Below are 19,400 nucleotides of genomic sequence, written 5' to 3'. Positions count from 1 at the left end.
AGTGAGTACTGACCAGTAACATTGGTGTTCTGTGAAAATGGGCTTGCTTCCCTGTAAGGGCAAGTATACTGCTAGGTCAGCCATGAGCCACAAAGATACCAGGAATCACAAAGAGTCAATGAACAAGTTACTAATAGTAACTCACCACTCTTCCTACCAAAAGCATTGATCTAATGCTCATAAGATGATATGGGTCCTTATGTACTCATTGTGCTGTACCCCCCTGTAGTGCAAACTCAAGATGATCGTAGGGCCTAAGCACCTTCTGTTCTAATGTCCTAGCAGCCATACAAATTAAACCAAAAGTTAGATAAATTATAGATTTTTAAGTATACATTGCTATAGCTGTGCAAATGCTGTATGAATTAATATATCTTTATCAATAAAAAACTAATACCCTGTCATACATTGAATTATATTACAAATGTTTTAGTATGAAAAAAATTATGGAATACAAAACCCTTTTTTAATGAAATATATTTATGTCAATGTGAATACACAAACTAATGTATATATACAAAAATATATTGTATAACTTAAAGATATAATGAAGTTTTTACAGTAAAATGTGTATTTCATGTTTTTATGCTTATTTTTTGGCCCTCTAAGATTAATTTTTAAGGAAAATTTTCACAGTTTTCACAGGCCCTATGCACTCTGTCTATTGTACCTAATAAATAAATTATTTCTCCCCCATGACATTAATAACATCTCTGCCTGTTGTTAATCAAGAGTTCATGAATGCCACCACCTCATGTCACTGTTAGTAAAGCTTAACAAATCTCTTCCACATTGTTTATGAATGCAGCCAAATTGGAACTAGACCAATTCATGAAACATTTCAAACAGGTCACCATTTGGAATGGCAGAACTAAGGAATTGGTAGTGTAGTGCATAACTTTGAGTTTGAATGGCCCTTTTGCCTATAAGCAAGAAGCAACTTTGGGACAAGAACAAAGCTATGTCTACATGTAAAACTTGAAAGAAGGGTCCTGTTAAGAACTTAGTTGCTTACACATATAATCTACACCATTTACAAAGAGTGCATACTTTGCAAGTTTATTGAGAGGCTATCTGTTAAGGAAGTGAGACATCATTTAATTGTCAGAGACATTCTCACCCTCAAAAGCAGTTTCTGCAGCAACAAGGTTCACAGCTATAGCTTCAATTAAATTATAAAAGAAAGTAGAGACCAACAGCAGATACAATGACTATATCTCAGAGAGATCACCATCCTGAAGTGACTGCCAAGCTTAAGCTTTAACAAAGGCAAACTGGCAGGTGCAAAAATAAAATCCACTAGTTTCCAGTGAATAGCCAGAGCTTCTCTGACCTCCTATGATGTTTATCCTACAGTCAGTGCTGATAATGTCACTACCTAAACATTGCTCTCTAATGGAGGAAGAGAAAATCTACTTTGAGTGTAGGCAATTGGACCACTTTAAAAAGAACTGCTCATATCTTGCTGTGTAATAAGATTGGTAAGGCTACCACTTTTGTTGGTTGGTTGGCATTTATTGGCACAAAGCAACTGGGCTATCTGCACCAAAAAACTGGTAAAAATATTAAAGAAAAATTATTATAAAATGTTAAAATAAATTGAGTTGAAATGAAACAATGTTCAAAACTGGATAAAATATTTAAATAGAATTAAAAAGGCCAATGGCTTGTAAAAAGTTAAAAACACAAGGAAGTTGAACAGTGTCCTCATCACCAATGACACTGTAAACAAGTAGAAAAGACATTTCTAATAAGGTACTTTTGCTTATGGTTATAGCAACAGCATGAAAGTCAAATATGAGCTATTATGACTTGACTGTTACAAAAGCCATACGCTGATGGATCAGTCCCAGATAAAAGAAAAAGAATGAGTTAAAAAAACTGTGACCAATGCATAGCCTAGTTAGCATAACTTCCTCCTTCCAATCCTTATGAAAACAAGAGAGTCAAAGCACAATGAAAGGCTTGATCTGAAATAATTTGTTTTATGATGTTGCTCACTTCAAATTGACTACCAATTGGTGTGAAGGCAAGCTTTCAATATTAGACCATAGTCTATATAAGGGATAGGTACAGCTGTGACAGCACCAGAGCAGAAGGACTTAGTCACAGTGTTGGCAAGCTTGTTCTCACAAATACTGACTTTGCTAGTTGTCCAGAAAACTGGATATGAATAGAAAACAGAGAAAAATGGGCCAGCCATTGTTGAATATAGGTAAGAACAGGGTTAGAACTAACACTAAGAGATTCCAGGGCCAGTCAAGAGCTGAGACAGTCAGTGTAAATAGTAAAATATGTGTATTGCATAGCTTCTACATGATCTAGGGCAAGAGAAATGGCACACAACTCAGCAGTGAACACAAACTGTAGAGGGGACCTGGTGAGCAACTACTGAGCTACAACAAATCATAGCAGGTTACACAGAGTCACCCAATTTCAAACCATCTGTAAAAATGGGAATGGAAGAACAGATCAAAAAAATGTTTGGGAAAGAGAAGACAGTATGTCCAATTGGGAGTATCTGCCTTCCTCAGATGACTCAAAGAAAAATCACAGATGGGGATGGTAATGAGACATGGGAGGATGGGCTGATCAATGGAAACATTATCATCATCTAATGACACACCTAATTCAGCCAGCTATACCTGTATACAAAGGCTAAAATGAAGAATGACAGACTGTCAATTTTGAAAGAGCATAGCCAACTGAGGAAGAAAGACAATCTCAGTCAGAATGCTGTGGTAATAACTGAAGTTTAATGGAATACTGCGAAGAAAGTTGCAAATGGCATATGTGAAAAGGTGCTTAATGAGGCTCAATGTACAGAGACTATGTTGCAGAAACATGGAAAGCTCCTGTCACAGCCAAAGCTCCAAATGGTGAATGGGCTCAGCATCTTCAAGATCAAGGTTTTTGCAGAACCACAGACCAGAGACTCATAGACAAGTTTGGAGCAAATGAAGGTTCAATAGAACCTGAGCACAGAATATCAATCTGCTCCCCAAAAGGTGTAATAGAGGATACACAGAATGTTTAGGGCCATCATAAACTTGACACACAGCTGCTTGATGTGAGGAATGAAAGTCAGCTTACAGTCAAAGAGAAGTCTCAAGAACATTACCTCATGGACTATGCGAAGAACATCAACAACCAAGATGGAGCTTGAGATCAGGTGTATACCCCATTGGTTGCAAAATTGCATGCAAACAGCTTGGGAGAAAAAAAAGGTAAAACTGTTTGCTGTTTGTCCACTTCAACAAGTGATTAAGGGCAATCTCAAGCATTAATCATAATGCTAAAATGTTCTGCACTCAAGATATGGCCCTGAGGGACTCCATGTTCCTGTGTAAAAGTATGCAAAAGGGTAAAACTCATATAGGCTTAGAATTGCTTGCCCAGTAAACAGTTCTAAATAAAAATGGGTAAAAAGCCATGCAACCCATGAGTGGAGATCCCACAAAATGCCTTCATATAGTGTCATAAGCCATCTCAAAGTCAAAGAACAAAGTAACAAACAAGATAGTCACTCTTGAGAAAGACTTCCCCGATTAAGGCTGAATATATTCAGGTGGACCACAATGGAACTCACATTAGGTGAGAAAGAGGATGTTGTTTGGTTCAAGGAACCAAAGCAGATCAGCATTAACCATCCTCTCAAAAGCCATACAGAGACAGCTAATCAATGCAATTGGACAACAATTAGAAGAACTCTTGGGAAATTCCCAGGGTTAGAGAAAGGGAGAACAATATCCTGGCACCAAACATCAGGAAAAACATTCTCCTGCCAGATCTGGTTTAAAACAACCAAAAGGATAGTAAAAGAGGTAGGTCAGAGATGGTGGAGCCTCTCATAGTAAACAACATCAGGTCTAACCAATTTACTGCTAAATTGAAGAAGAGTGAGCTTGAGTTTTACCAGTATAAAGGAGCAATTATAGTCACAGAGACAATCTGCTGCAAAGAAAAGAGGCAATCACTGTGCCAGAAACTTGATGGCAAAGAAAGCAAGAAAGGGACAGAACTGCTGGAAAAATAAAAGTTCTTGCCAAGAGTATCAGCAATGCCCTATACATCAACAACTTCCTGGCCATTGACGATCAAGATGGACAGGGGATGGGAAGAATACTTTGCACTGACCTTCCAAATCTTGTTTCATATGACTTTGGAACTGGTGGTAGAATATATGCTAATTGTAAACTTAATCCAAGATTCCTTTTGGCTCTGCCATCCAACTTGCCATGCATGAGCATGAGCTTGCTGGAAAGAAATAAAGTTTGAAAAAGGGGGATACCTACTAAATTTATCCTAGGCCCATTTTTGAGCCTAGTGATCCTGCTAGCAGGTTGGAGACCACAATAAATGAGGATATTATGGGAAATATGTCAAGGGAAATATGTCAAGGTTCTAGGTGTAGAATGAACAGCTGCTTGAACAATGCAAGCAGTTACTGCTTCCATGCAGTAATTAAAAAATAGTGAACTAAGGACAGTAAGATAGAGTTTCAAAAAAGGGGTGAAACAGAGCCAGATGGTTGGTCCAATTTACACCAGGGCACTTGGGTTGGGTGGCACTGACCATGGCTAATCTCCCAGTCAGTGAGTGGCACAGGCAACCAGCAGTGCTCCCAACCAGTTATTAGATTTCTCACTAGAAGATTGCTTGGATGGTGAGTGAAATTGACTATTACCTATTCAAAACACAATGTTATACAATACATCAGTTATAAGTAATATATAACTGAATGTAGAAAAAAAACTATTAACACAACCTGAAAGAAAGGATGTTACCAGGAAGGGTATGATTTTCTATTGATAGCTCTGTAACCAAACTGAAGGCTACAAAAATTATGATTTGTCTGAGCAATAATAATTCTACATTGTGTAATTTACATTTAAGTTCTTACTCTTTCAAAACAGTGGTGAAAAAAAACAAAAGACAAGGTGCCTAAAGCAAACGTGTCACATGTCACACTAGGGTAAAACAGAACTTTTTTTCATATTTCCTTATAGAATTAAGAACTTTAAACCTATATACCATTAAAATATGGATTATTAGCTAAAAGTTTATGCTATACTAATTGGTATAATGTAAACAAAAAGTAGTTCAATAAAATTTTGAACGTAAGACACTAACTTTGTGTCACAATATAGGATACACATTAAACAATTTTTAAACCAAGGTTTTTGGGAAGTAACAAGATAAAACAGGAATAACACCTGACTGAATAACAAGCAAAAAATTAAAAACCTCTAAATAACAAGAAATATTGTAATGCTTATTATTTATCTCAAATGTTATTTTTAGGTTCTTGAATTAAATTTGACCTCTTTCAAGAAGTAATACAGTTTTAAGAATAAACTGAAAAAAATTAACTTACCAAAACCAAACTGCCTATTTGTAAAAATAATTTTTTCAGCATCTTTGGCAGCTTCTTTACCTAGTCGTTTTTCATTTCTCTTTTGATACCTTGAACACACAGCTTGTTCCTTGGAACGTTTTTCATTTTCTTCTGCTTCTTTTTTTGCAAGTTCCTAAAAAACATAGAAGCACCCACAATCAGTTAAAAATAAAACATGGAACATTAATTCCTCATAAAACACCAAGCTGACACTTCACGTTCCATTCCAGTTTCTCATATAAACTACTAGTATATTTCAGTTGATGACAAGTTGGTTGGTTGGTTTTGGTTGATTTAATGTTTTATGGCACAAAGCAGCTAGGCTATCTGCACCAAATTTCTGGTAAAAAGTTAAAAGTAAATTTAGTAAAATTCATAAAAGGAAATTAAGGTAAAACAAAACAGTTAAAAAATAAATAAATAGCACAAAACCAATGTTTACATCTAGTCTACAACGTCAAGAGAAAAACTACAGTAATTCAAATTGTAAAGGACTTTCTGTAGCGTAACTGTAATAATCATAACTAGCCAGGAAAACTAACAGATAAGTACAAAAACCACCATCAGCCACCTGAAGTTAGCCTTTCCAGTTCTGGTTTTGAGTTACTTAATGTTACTGTCAGTTTCTAATTTCAAATTGAACTAGATGAACTGTGATTTTTAAAAGGGAGCCACATTAAAAAGGTGTAATGTATAAGTTAAAAAACTCAAATAGCATTAAAAATATTAATGGCCTTTAAAAAAACTAAAAACATTACCAAAGTGGACAATGTCACCATCACCAATAATACTTTCTAACGTTATGGACAAACTTTGGGACAGAACATGCTTAAAATGGTGCCGTCATTGTGAATCGTAACAATGACAAGAAAGCAAAATGGCTCATTGTGATAAGTGTTACACAAACTACACACTGGTGCATCAGTTCCAGATAAAAGAAAACGATGACTTAAAAAATTGTGACCAATGCATAATCTAGTTAGAACAACTTCCTCTTTCTGATCCTTATGGAAGCAAGACAGCCAAAGTCTAATACAGGGTTTTATTTGGAAAAGCTTGTTTTCACCTTGCTCACTCCAAGTCGACTGCCAACTGGCACGGAGCCGAGCTTTGAATACAGGACCATAGTCCATGTATGGGACAGGCACAGCAGTGACAGTGCCAGAGCAGATACACTTAGCAGCAGTGTAAGCAAACTCATTCCCGGGAATACCAACATGGCCTGGTATCCAGAAAAACTGGATAGAAGTAGATGTTAAAGAGAAATGGGCCAGTCGGTTTTGAATATCAGTGAGAACAGGGTGTGAACCAACGTGAAGCGATTCCAGGGCCAGCAGAGAACTAAGCGAGTCAGTATAGATCGTGCAGTTTGAGTACTGATAAGCTTCCATGTGATCCAGGGCAAGAGAATTAGCATACAGTTCAGCAGTGAACACAGAAGCTGTAGAGGGGATTCTGCACACAACCACCGAACCACAACAAACCATGGCAGAGCCCACACAGTCACCTGATTTCGAACCATCTGTATAAATAGAAATGGAAGGATGCTTTGAAAGATGTTCAGCAAATAGCAGAGTCTACTTTTCTCAGATAACTTAAAGACAGGTCACAACTGAGGACTGTAAGAAGCCATGGTGGGATGGACTGACCAGTGGATACAGCAAAGCTATCCAAGGACAGACTCAATTCATTCAACTTTGGTTGGATACAAAGGCCAAAAGGAGCAATGGCAGACCGTCTGGTCTGTAAAAGCATGGCCCATCAAGGAATGAAAACACAACCTCAGGTGGGATGCTTTGGTAAGGAATGAAGTTTCGAAGCATATAGTAAAGACAGTTGCAAACGCCAGAGGTGCAAAGGTTCATGAGACTCTATGTATAAGCTCTGAACAGGGGAAGTGCGGAAAGCCCCAGTTCAGAGCCAAAGTCCTTGATGATGAATAGGGTCAAGCATATTTAAGGCCTGAGGGTCTGGCAGAGCCATAGACCAGTGATCCATAGTCAAGTTCAATTGAATAAGAGCACAATATATCTTTAGCATAGAATGTCAATCTGCTCCCCAAGTGGTGGAAGAGAGGACACAGAGGATGTTCAGTGCTCTTGTACATTTGACCTGTAGCTGCTTAATGTGTGGTATAAAGGTCAGCTTACAGTCAAAAATAAGCCCCAAGAACTTAGTCTCAGAGACCACAGGTGGCACAACTTCACTGATATGGAGTTCAGGATCAGGGTGAATACCCCGTTGGCAGCAAAAGTGCATACAAACAGTTTTAGTGGGAGAGAAGGTAAAGCCATTTGATGTGATTCACTTCAGTAAACAACTGACGGCAGTCTGAAGCTGCCACTCAATATACTTCATGTTCGATGACTGACATGAGATGTGAAAGTCATCGATATATAGCCCATTTGCAACAGTGAGAGGGAGTTGTTCAGTGATGGCATTAATTTTTATACAAAAAAGTGTGACATTCAGAACACAGCCCTGAGGGACTCCAAGTTCCTGTAGAAAAGAACAGGAATGTGTTGAACCCACACAAACTCAGAATCTCCTGTCCATTAAAAAATTTTTAATAAAAATGGGCAAATGGCCACGTAACCCATATATATGAAGGTCTCACTAAATGCCATACCTCCATGTTGTATCATAAGCCTTCTCAATGTCAAAGAATATTGATAAATGATGTTGTCATTTGAGAAAGGCTTCTCTGATTGACATTTCAAGTCGAATCTGGTGGTCCATGGTAAAGTGCTGTCTTTGGAACCCACACTGGGTGGGCAAGAGGAGGTTGTTTGATTTGAGGAACCAAACAAGATGAGCATTGACCATCCTCTTTAAGGTCTTACAGAGACAGCTCAAAGCAATTAGACGATAGTTTGAAGGAATCTTGGGATCTTTCCCAGGCTTGGAGAAAGGTAGGACAATAGCCTGGCACCAGGCATCAGGAAAAACATACCCCTGCCAGATCCAGTTAAAAACAATCAGAAGGATAGCAAGAAAGGCAGGAGATAGATGGCAAAGCATCTCATAGTGTATATCATCAGGTCCAACCAACGTACTGCCAGACAGACGAAGGGCCAGTTTGAGTTCCACCAATGTAAAGGGATGATTATAGTCATAGAGACAATCAGCTCGAAAGGATAGAGGTGACTCTGCTTGAGTTTTGATGGCTAAGAAGGTGGAAGAAGCAGCAGAAGTGATAGATACCTGGCAAAAACTTTCACCTAGAGTATAACAGATGAGACAGGAAAATGAATAGAGTGCAAAATAATCTTTTGTGGTCTTCACCCAAAGAGATTTATAATAAATTGACTGTTTATATTTGTGAAGTCAAATAAAATTAAACATCCATGTTAATAAAAACCATACACATACAAATATCAGAACTGTACAACCAACAAGTTGTTAGTTCCTCAAGATCGTACCTTAACTTTTTTTTTTCTTAATAAATATATTCTATACACCTAAAAATATGTATAACTGAGTGAACAGAATGTGAAGTATTTCACAATAAAAACCTTTTCTTTTGCCAAAAATACAGATGGATTTATTAAATCCTATTACAGAATTTGTTTAAATGTATTGAAGTACATTAACTGATTGAACAGTTATGTTAGAATAGTATTGATACACTTGAATAACAGCAAAATTCCAGGACTTTTGAAGGACTTTCTAGAATGAAATTATCCAATTTCCAGAACATAAAGACACCTGATCTACAAAAAGCAGTGCAGTAGAAACATATATCTCCCAGTGCTCCAGCCTTCCCACACTATGATTGGAGGAAATGTTTCCCATTATCATTCAAAATTGCCATGTATGCTGTATATGGAAGTAAAATGAGTTGGAAAGTATTTATTGGCATCCCACTTGATGTTGAGATTTGGTTTTCTTCAATGTTTTCCACTCAGCCCTTCAGTAACCAACAAGATGCTTAAGTTCAATGTACAATAACTACATGACGAACATGTCTGCACTGCTAAAACAGTGAGTAAGTAACAATAATTAATATATAAATATGCTTGATGCACTGGAGTCAGAGAGCAACAGTGAATCAAGTGATATTCAAGTGTGTGGTGATGAAAAGGCAATCACAGAAGAGGATGATAGCTTTCCATCTAGTGATGGTAGTCAAAGTGATGAGCCCAGACCCAGCATATGAAGGGGTATACAGCAATGACATGGCTTATCTCAGTCAGAGATGTGGGAGTAGCTTGCCAGCAATGTCAAGCCAACAAACTTTTCATTTGATAGAACAAACTGGTTTGACAAGTGATAGATCACAAGGAACTGGATTATTTCCATTCCTTGATAATGAATTGGTGAATATGATTACAAATAAAACAAATTGCTATCATTATTATTTGAAGACAAAACTAGGAACTTCTCCCAAGAGTCAGATAGGACAATTCCATGATATTACAAAATATGAAATGTAGAGAATTTTTATACATTATTATTATAATAATGTCTCACAGTAAGAAACATAGAATAAATGATTGCTGGACCACAAGTGAAATGCTTGAATTGAACTTGTCTAGACATAAATTTTTCCAACAATACCCAACCTTCAGGCAATGATAAATTGCAGAAAGTAAGGCCATGTTTGATGATATTTGTAGGAACTTCTAAAGGATTCCAAAATTCATGTATTGATGAGAGCCTGATGGCATGGAAAGGAAAGAAATATTTCAAGCAATATATATTCCTTTTGATTGACCTTGTTTTAATATGTAAATCTTTGTTCTGTATTATGTAGAAAGTGAGTATATTCTTAGTTTTAGTATTTATACTGGAAAACACACTAAAATATAGTGAGATGAAGAACTAGCCACCTATGGTTCCATAGTAAAGACAATGTTTTAGGGTTGTCTTAGTAAAGGACACATACTGTAATAATTGGTAAAGTAGCCTGAAAATTGTTTCATTATATCCAAGAACAAAATACAGGTGCATGAGGAACAGTGCAAACAAACTGTAACTTCATGTCAGGGTCAGGACTACTGAACATAAAATGATAAAGTAGTGTCTTGGAACTGTAATAGCATTTCATGTATGAAACAGCATGACAACAGAGCTATGCATATGGTTTCTACCATTCACTAAGATAATATGATTGAAAGTGAGAGGTCAATCCAATCTGGTTAAAAAGTTAAGAAGCCTGCTCACATGTTAGAATACAATGACAATAAGGAGAATTTTTGATAAGTGTGACTTGCTTACTGTGTGGTTAAAAAAATTTCAAAGTGGGACATCAAACATTTTTGTTATATCCTAAACATGTCAGTACTGAATTCATTCAACATATACTCAGTAAAAACTGGTAATGAACCAGCTTTGCTCGAGTTTAATATGGCAACTCTACATCAAATGACTACCAGATATTACACGACCAATACTACATCTGAGACATGTTGAATGTCAGCAAGAATCTATATTAGTTGAAAAACATATCATGGACCTAATTCCAGCAAAGGAAGGTGTCCCAAAGTCCATCAGTGGTGTCATGTTTGCTCTCATACTACAAGAAGACACAGAAATGAACAAAGGACTCCTTATAGATGTTGAGATGATGTGCCTTTGTTTTTAGTCCCATGTTTTAAGAAGTATCACACTCTTGAGAGTTTACTGAACAAGTTAGTTTCATGAAAATGTGCAGTAACAACCAATTTCTTGAAAACAGATTCTGACATTATAAAAAATGAAGAATTATTAATCTTTCATACATCAAACATGATACATAGTAAAATATATTCTGTGAATACTGCATCAAGGAGAGTATGATTACCAGATGTACATAATGTACAAGTATCTAATTTCTTACAGGTTCAAATTTTGGATATAATGAGTAATTAAAACAATGTCTTTCAATTACCAAATGTTTCCTTGAAAATAAAATGTTTACCTGTTGCATGAGAAGAATGAGATTACACAAAATACTGTACATACAATACATAAATATATATGAACACCTTAGTTATTATTTTTTACAAATATTTTAAGAAATTATGAAGATGAATTAGTAATTGTAACACATTCTCCCAAATACAAGACATAGCAATGATAAAATTATTGTAAACAAAAAGAAACTGTGTATGTCAACTGCAAAAGGTAAGATTACAGAAAATACATTTGTTTTGAGTAAATATTAGATTTCTTGTGCACGAAATGTTAAATTCTAGATTTCATTGTATAAATATAAGGGTGTCCTTATACAATAAACATACAAATGATAAATAATAAGGTAAAAAGCAATGAAGGGTATGTATCTACTGTTTAAGCAGATTGAGTTGGTCATACGTCTGGCAATAAAACAATCCAGTATTTGTAACCTGAAAAGCATTTCAGAAGGTGCTGATGTATATTTTTAGAATCACAAAAACACACTCTCTTACATGGTATGAAGAAAAAAAATGAATATTACTTTTTGTTTTAAACTGCACTTAAATTATGATTTAAGCCTGCTGGATTGAATGAGTTAAATAAATAAGAAAGGAAATCTTAAATCTAGCATTTGTCATTCATATAGTTATCAAACCTTCTCTTTACCCACTTAAACCTACTGCCTCCACAACAGTTGAAGGCAATCTATTCCAAAGGTCAACCATTTGTTAGAAAAATAAAACTGTCTTAGCTGAAGAGGGCTCTCACCTTGACAAAATTTTTTTGTGTGTTCCCCTAATTCTACTGCTCTTGTTGTTAAGTGTGAAAAAAGATGACAAATTAACACTATCAATTTCCTTTACAAGTTTAAACATTTTAATCAGATACCCTCTAACTTTTGTTTTTCAATAAAAAATTTTGGAGTTCTTAATTTCTCCTCATATGATAACCCATTCATCCCAAGCACTATTTTAGTAGATCTTCTCTAAACCCTTTCCAACAACTCAACATCTTTCCTAAGGCAAGCAGCTTAAAACTGAACACACAATACTCCAGGTGTGGTCTCACCAGTGACCTATACAATGAAGTTATAACCTCTTTACATTTTGTTCTACCACTAGCAACAAGCACACCATTTGGATAGCTGATCAACCATTACACCAAGATGCTTTTCTTTCATGACACTGTAGAGGTTATTCCCATCCAAATAATGCACATAATTCAAATTATGGTAACCAACAGCAATTATTTTGCATTCATCTTTCCATTTATTTACCTAACTCACTAAATGATCTGAATACTATTGCAAATAAATTGTATTCTCTTCATATCTAGCAACCACAAAAACTTAAATATTATTAGCAAATTTAAAAACTTATTGACCATCCTTTCATCTATATTATTAATCTGAACCAAAATTAGCAAAGACTGAATCCTGTGATACCACACTTGTAACATTAATCCAGTTTGACTGAACTCTGTTCAAAACAACTCTCTGCTTTTTCCACCCAGTTACTCTTCTATCCAACCAGCTAACTTATCGCCCACAAATACACAATTCTTTACAAGCCTTTTGTGTGGCACCTTGTCAAATGCTTTCTGCAAATCTAGATACACCAAATCTACACCCTTACCGTTATCTACATAAGAAGTAGTGTTTTCAAAAAATATCAAAAGATCTGCAAGGCAAGATTTTCCCTTAGTGAAACCATATTGATTATCCAACAGAATTCTAAATTTTGTTAAATGATTTTGCAAACTACTTTTTATCAGACTTTCCAAAACATTTCCTACAACTGGTGTACAATTAAGACACCTGTAATTAATGGGGAACAATTTTTATTCCCTTCCCTGAAAAGAGGAGTGACATTGGTTAACTTTCAATCCTTTGGCACCTTTCCACCATTCAAGGACTTACAAAAAAAATAGCAGGAACTGGCTCTCATATCCAATACTTTACATCCTTCAAAACCCTTGTGTAATAATACATTTGATAAAAAGAACAAAAGGTACAATGAAAAATATTACATATACAACTCCCAATTTCACAATACTAAAATACATGAAGCTCACTGATTGTTGTAATTTGGAATAAAGAACTTTCTTGGCTTCTGCAGTGACACTGACTAACTATTTAAATATTTTATACATTAAAATATGTGATAATCTACTTTTTCTTTTTAACTTCTGTTGACTAGTATTACTTCAATGGTATCTGAACAACAGTAATGGTTAAACTAAGAATCTGTTGCTGAAACATTAAGGCATGGCAACAATTCTGTTACACTTGTGAATGCTCAAAGTAACATCAAGATCTAAATGCACAAGTTATTAACCTGAAAAATCTTTGATAGGTTGTTTAGGCAAAGTATTCATGATGAAACTTTAGTTTGACTCATATGAAGAATACAACAATATTGCTTCCCACATCCAATCATTTAAACACCTAATTATCTATATCTACATTTTACCTGAAGAATCAAAATGTTTAAGGCAAATTAAATATTTTGATTCATGAAATCCTGTAAATCATTATAAAGCTGATGTTTCAATATGTAACTATGGCAAGAGAAGTTGATAAATGTGAAATACAGAACTTAAAATACATGGCTAAAGAAGAAAGGTTTTTCCTTACAGACATATAAGAATTTCAAGGTAAGAACATTATGATAAAGGCATTCTAGGTTTACAGGTCTCTTATGTATTATCCTTTTTCCAGGGCTGTCCAGGCCTAAAAATTCAATTAAAAATTATCCAGAACTTTTCAGGGCCTGTCCAAACCCTGGTTGGAGTTTTGCAAAAATAGAGGTTAACCAGTATTTAAATTCAACAGATATGTACATACATATGCAGTGGATAGGTAATTATACTTATTACACATATACAATTTACTGACATGTTCCAGTTAAAACAGAGAAAACTGGAACTTCACTTTCTGAACCCCACAATGAATGTACTGTACTTATATTTCCAAGATTTAATAACAGATATAAAAAGATATAATAAAACTAACTTTTTGTCTTGCTACTTCTTTAGCTTTCTCTGGATTCCAATCTTCACCTCTACGATATGCTTGAAGCTCATCTTCTGAAGGAGCAAACTCCTATAAACATGGATTCATTACCATTAAAATTAGATTTCTTATATAAATCGTGGTTTTATTTATGGCATTAGTTTTGCACCATATTGCTACAGACTTAGTACAAAAATCAAATATCATTCTACATGATCTTTCAATAAATACTTTATACCAAACAAACCTGAACATATGAAAGATTTTATTTATACATAAAGATGATCTGTGAAATAGAAAAATATTTGAAAGTAACAACCTCAGGATTTTAATTAAAAGTTACCTCTAACAATACTTGTTAGATTTTGAATAATTCTATTAAAACTCATAAGATGACAGTACATGAATTTAATACAAAATGAACATTAATGAGATATCATGGATCTTTACATAGAAAATAACTTTCATGTTTTTTTGAGAATTGAGAACTTTAAATCCTTCTTAACAAAATGTTAACAAAGCACTATTCAACTCAAATTCTTGAGCTAGATCCTTAAGCAGCCACCCAATACATTATGAAAGTTTAACAACTACCCTTATTTAATTCTATCCCAGAAGTAATAAAATACATTTTTACTATAATAAATAAATGACAACAAAAGATTTTTATTGAAATAAATAAATACACACATGCTATTATTTCAGTACTTAAGCTAACATATACCTTATAGAATCATGTACACTGGTTCCAAATTGCCAATAAAAGAAAATGAAACACAGATTTCCCACCATGTTTATAACCTGATAGTACATAAAGATCTAGAATTTTTTATATACTTCAGTAGTGTATTCTGCTTGTAATGTTTATCAAAATTCAAAAATTTTGCCCAATTTGGAAATTTTCATAATTTTTAAAACATCCTAAATTAAGCTAGTAAAAATGTATAATTTGTTTCTAAGTATTTACAAAAAATAGTAACTAATTTAATATTTCAAACTAAGAAGTATCAGTAAATTATACAAACCTGATAATCAATCAGTGATTAAATCTTTAACTTAAATAGTAAATATACTGACAACTGTGTGGAAGATATTTGATACCTAAACACTTTTCTGAAAACTGAAAAGGACACCACTAAAAACTGTCTCATGATATCAGCAAGTTCTACTATCTACATTTGTTTGTTAAAAAAATAAGGGAATACATAACTCTATTGGCTGTCTGTAATATCAGCAATTCATTAATAATTATAACATTATTTACAGAGCTCATTGGCATTAATTACATAAATTGAATTATGAGATATAATCACAACCATAATATACTTTGACTTCATAAATTCACAGACAAATCTTTAGTAGAAATACTTAACTAAAATATCCAATTTTCTGCACACAAAAGATCACGTTTTAAAAAATTGTGCATGCGTGTTTTCTACAAGCAAGGTTACATTTGGCTATCTGTTACATCCACCTAGAGGAATTAAACTTCTGACTTAGCATTAAAAATCCAAAGAGTTACTGCTTTTGTTAACCTTTCACCAATTACCACTTACACCTGATGCTGAGAAAAAATAAAGAAAAAAGTAATTTCAATTTTTTGTTACTTATTTGTTCACAGAAATATTTTAATAAACAGTTATATTGAGAGAAAATATTTAATTTCAAAATTGTTGTTTTTCAATGGTAAATAAAATCAAAATTAAGAATAAATATTTTTATTTTATATTCCTGAAGCTTTTGTCTTATGCTGTGTAGTAGCCTACAGAGTGCACATATCTTCTCATGATTCATGGATGCACAAGTTTTACTGATGTTACAACAGTACAAATTGCAATTTTAAAAGTCCCTAACATGATGTCATTCTAGTGTCTACTGAATGACTGATAGACAGACAATACACTACTGTATAATATTGTGAGCAGTTAAAAAGGTGACTCCTCCAAGCAACCATCAACCCCTTATTGGGAAAATGAAATATTAAAACAATTATATGTCTCCAGATTACCTTATTAAATTAGTTGTTGTAACTCATCTTACCAAATGATAGTAAAAAGTCTGGTGAATTAACTGAATTAAAGTACAAGGTATGAATATTTATGACTCAAACTCCATTTACTTACATAGAGACATCCCTGAAAGCTAATAAAAATGTAATCCACCTGACTTCTGAGACAGTTTTCAGTGATGCCTCTTTCAGTCATCAGAAAAGTCGTAGATACCAAATATCTTCCATGTAGAGCATTTACAATGCAGTTTCCAGGTGCCCAGTAGTTTTAATATTAACTGAGTTATGCAAGTCTAAAATACTGAAAAATTCAGATGCTTTAGAAAAACCACAGTTTATGTTTTTATTAAATTATAATTTGTGGGTCCATTGATTTGAAAATTACAGTATTTGTGGTTAGCCTACTTATTTATTATTTCAAAGTTCAACCCTCAGAGCTAACTACTTTGCAAGCTAATGGGAACCAAACACAGTAAATAAACTAAAATAGTGCTTTTAACCCAACCACGTGCACTCTGACCTCCTAATGACAAAAATAAAACTGGAGGTTTACACCACTAAATTTTTTAGTACAAGTGTGAAAATGTATTTATGAATAGAGTTCTGTTTTTTTTGTCCCTCAAAATGGGACTGAAAGCTAAGTGGTTTGATCTGATACCTATAAATAATCATGTTGATTCACTTGCTTAATAGTCATCATGCTTTTCAAGACATCTTTCATATGACTACATGTGATACTATTACTTTATATGCAAAAACGGCTCGTTTGGGTTGAGAAAATATTTTACATAGAAGAGCGAACAACGTTTCGACCTTCTTCGGTCATCGTCAGGTTCACTATGTTCGCTCTTCTATGTAAAATATTTTCTCAACCCAAACGAGCCATTTTTGCATATAAATTTCTCAACAAGTGGGTTTCTCGACATCACTGAATACTATTACTTGTTCTGGATAGCACACAATAATCCTGGCATTTGTAAATTAGTATATATATTGCACATGCATACGTGTGTGTGTGTGTGTGTGTGTGTGTAAATAGGAGTAAATAAAAACCAAAATGCATTTATTCAGATACAATAGTTTGACTAATGATTGCCCATTATAAGTTTACTGATGGGTGCCATGATGGGTGTAGTGAGTGTTGATATAATATGCCTAAAATAAAGACAGTGTGAGATTACCTAGCCTAGAGTCAAGTGCATAAAATTGAAAATGAAAGCAAAAATACTGATTCAAGTTTATGCTTGTATCATTTCTGAATTATTTTCTATCATATCACTAACACTGTTAATAGAAGACTTTTTAATCAGAGGAGACTTTAAATTAAAAAATCAACAAATATTTTTCCAGGTTTTTTGTCTATACATTTCATTTTATATTTTCAGTACACAGACTAACACCAATAATAGGTTACATTTTTGTTGCTAAGCAACAGGACATAAAAGCCATTACTGGAGAGCAGTGTTACCAAAATGTACTGGCTTTCATATATATTATAAATTGTTAATCTAACTGATTTTTACCAATAATTAATTATTCTATGAATATGTCAAAAACCAGTTTAATGAATAATCTTAATTTTGATTAGTTCAGAAGGAAATTTACCAATGTTTGATGCCTTAACTACACTTTACTTCTCTTTGTTTGTTAAACTTAATTCTTCAAAATGTATTTATTTTAGTTTGTTATGAAACGTGAGTTTAGAGTTTATTACAGAGTAGGGGTGGTAGTATTTGCTCCATCCTTCTCAATGGGTTATACAATAGTAAATATATAAACTTAAGTATACCTTTTTGAACAACATAACATATCTGTCAACCTCCTCTTCTCCAAAGGAAAATGCAGTAAGTCCAGCAATGTCAGCAACATCATGACTGTAAAATATGATGAAAAATACATAAGCACTATAAAGACAAAATTAATAAATCAAGAAAAAAAAGTTAAAACTAAAACCAGAAATTTCACAATTTATGCAGTTATCAGACAACAAAGCTTGAAATGAAAAAAAAGTGAGTAATATTTTACATTTGTTGGATTAACCCTATCACGACTGGTTCACTTGTCAAAGGTTATGTCATAACATCTGTTGATTTGCATTGAATATTTTATTGGACTACTATTTTATGAATTTATGTCTGTAAGTTTGGAATCAAACTGTAGGTTATAATTCAAATTTTAGTTATACATATTGGTTAATTTCTTAATTTAAAAGTAAATATTAACAAAACACACCCACATGTTGATTTTTCTTTATCACATGGTATGTTGAATGCAGCATTAGTTTAAATTAGATGTCTGTGATGTGAAAATACAAATTAGAAAGTCAAATTACTGATATTAACAAGCTACAATATGAAATAATAACCTTGCATCTTTTCTATTTGTTGAGATATGACTTATATACTGAATCAACACAGTGGCCCCTCTCACCTTTTTCCACTTCTGGAAATGGTACCTTATACACACTTACATCAATATATGAAATGTGAATAACCAGTTACAAGCTCAGAACATCACCTCTAGTTGCTTTCTCAGCAATTTTGAAATGCTTGGAAGATTTCAAACCAAGATTTCAAGCATATAGGTTATATCTTTAGACTGCTCAAAATTATATACATTTTTATATAAAATACAGTTTAGTTACCAAGCTTGATAAATTAGTGGGATCCTATTGTATCAATATAGTTTTTTTATGATTTTTGGGCATTCAAATGTACATATAAAAACCTAAAAAAATTATTTAATTTCACATCCTCCACATGAAATTTCAAAAGGCTTAGCAAACCTACAGCAAGCAATGAATGAGTACAGCAACTGTTGTAACTAGAAAATAACTGTTTGCTATACTTATTTACTGTTCTTGGTTTTAAGCAAAATAAGTTTAATAACTTATTTGTAAATAGTCAATCTATATATGTATATAATGTACAATACTCAAAATGGATTGTATTTTACCAAATACTGGTCCACTAAAGCACAGTCAAGACAAGTCACTAGAGGTCAGTTTTATAGTATTAGTAGATATGGTAACATTAGTGCACATGCACCACATCAATGCAAGTTGTGTAATGTTAGCCAGGCATAATCAGAAGGCCAATATA

At 33.8% G+C, this 19,400-nt stretch overlaps 1 protein-coding gene across 1 annotated transcript in view; it reads right to left on the bottom strand.

The window, feature by feature from the left end:
* Window positions 1-19,400, bottom strand: part of LOC143249427 (sperm-associated antigen 7 homolog) — a 44,199-nt gene that overhangs the window by 7,384 nt on the left and 17,415 nt on the right. The window contains exons 4-6 of the mRNA XM_076499262.1: window positions 18,089-18,173; window positions 14,292-14,381; window positions 5,378-5,531 (exon numbers count right to left, since the gene is read on the bottom strand). Coding sequence (XP_076355377.1) covers window positions 5,378-5,531; window positions 14,292-14,381; window positions 18,089-18,173 — 329 coding nt within the window. The remainder of the gene's footprint in view (window positions 1-5,377; window positions 5,532-14,291; window positions 14,382-18,088; window positions 18,174-19,400) is intronic.

This window comes from Tachypleus tridentatus, chromosome 4 (assembly GCF_004210375.1).
Source record: "Tachypleus tridentatus isolate NWPU-2018 chromosome 4, ASM421037v1, whole genome shotgun sequence".
In the NCBI taxonomy this organism is placed as follows: Eukaryota; Metazoa; Arthropoda; class Merostomata; order Xiphosura; family Limulidae; genus Tachypleus; species Tachypleus tridentatus.
The sequence above is the reverse complement of the archived record's forward strand: the minus strand, read 5'-3'. Positions and strand labels throughout refer to the sequence as shown.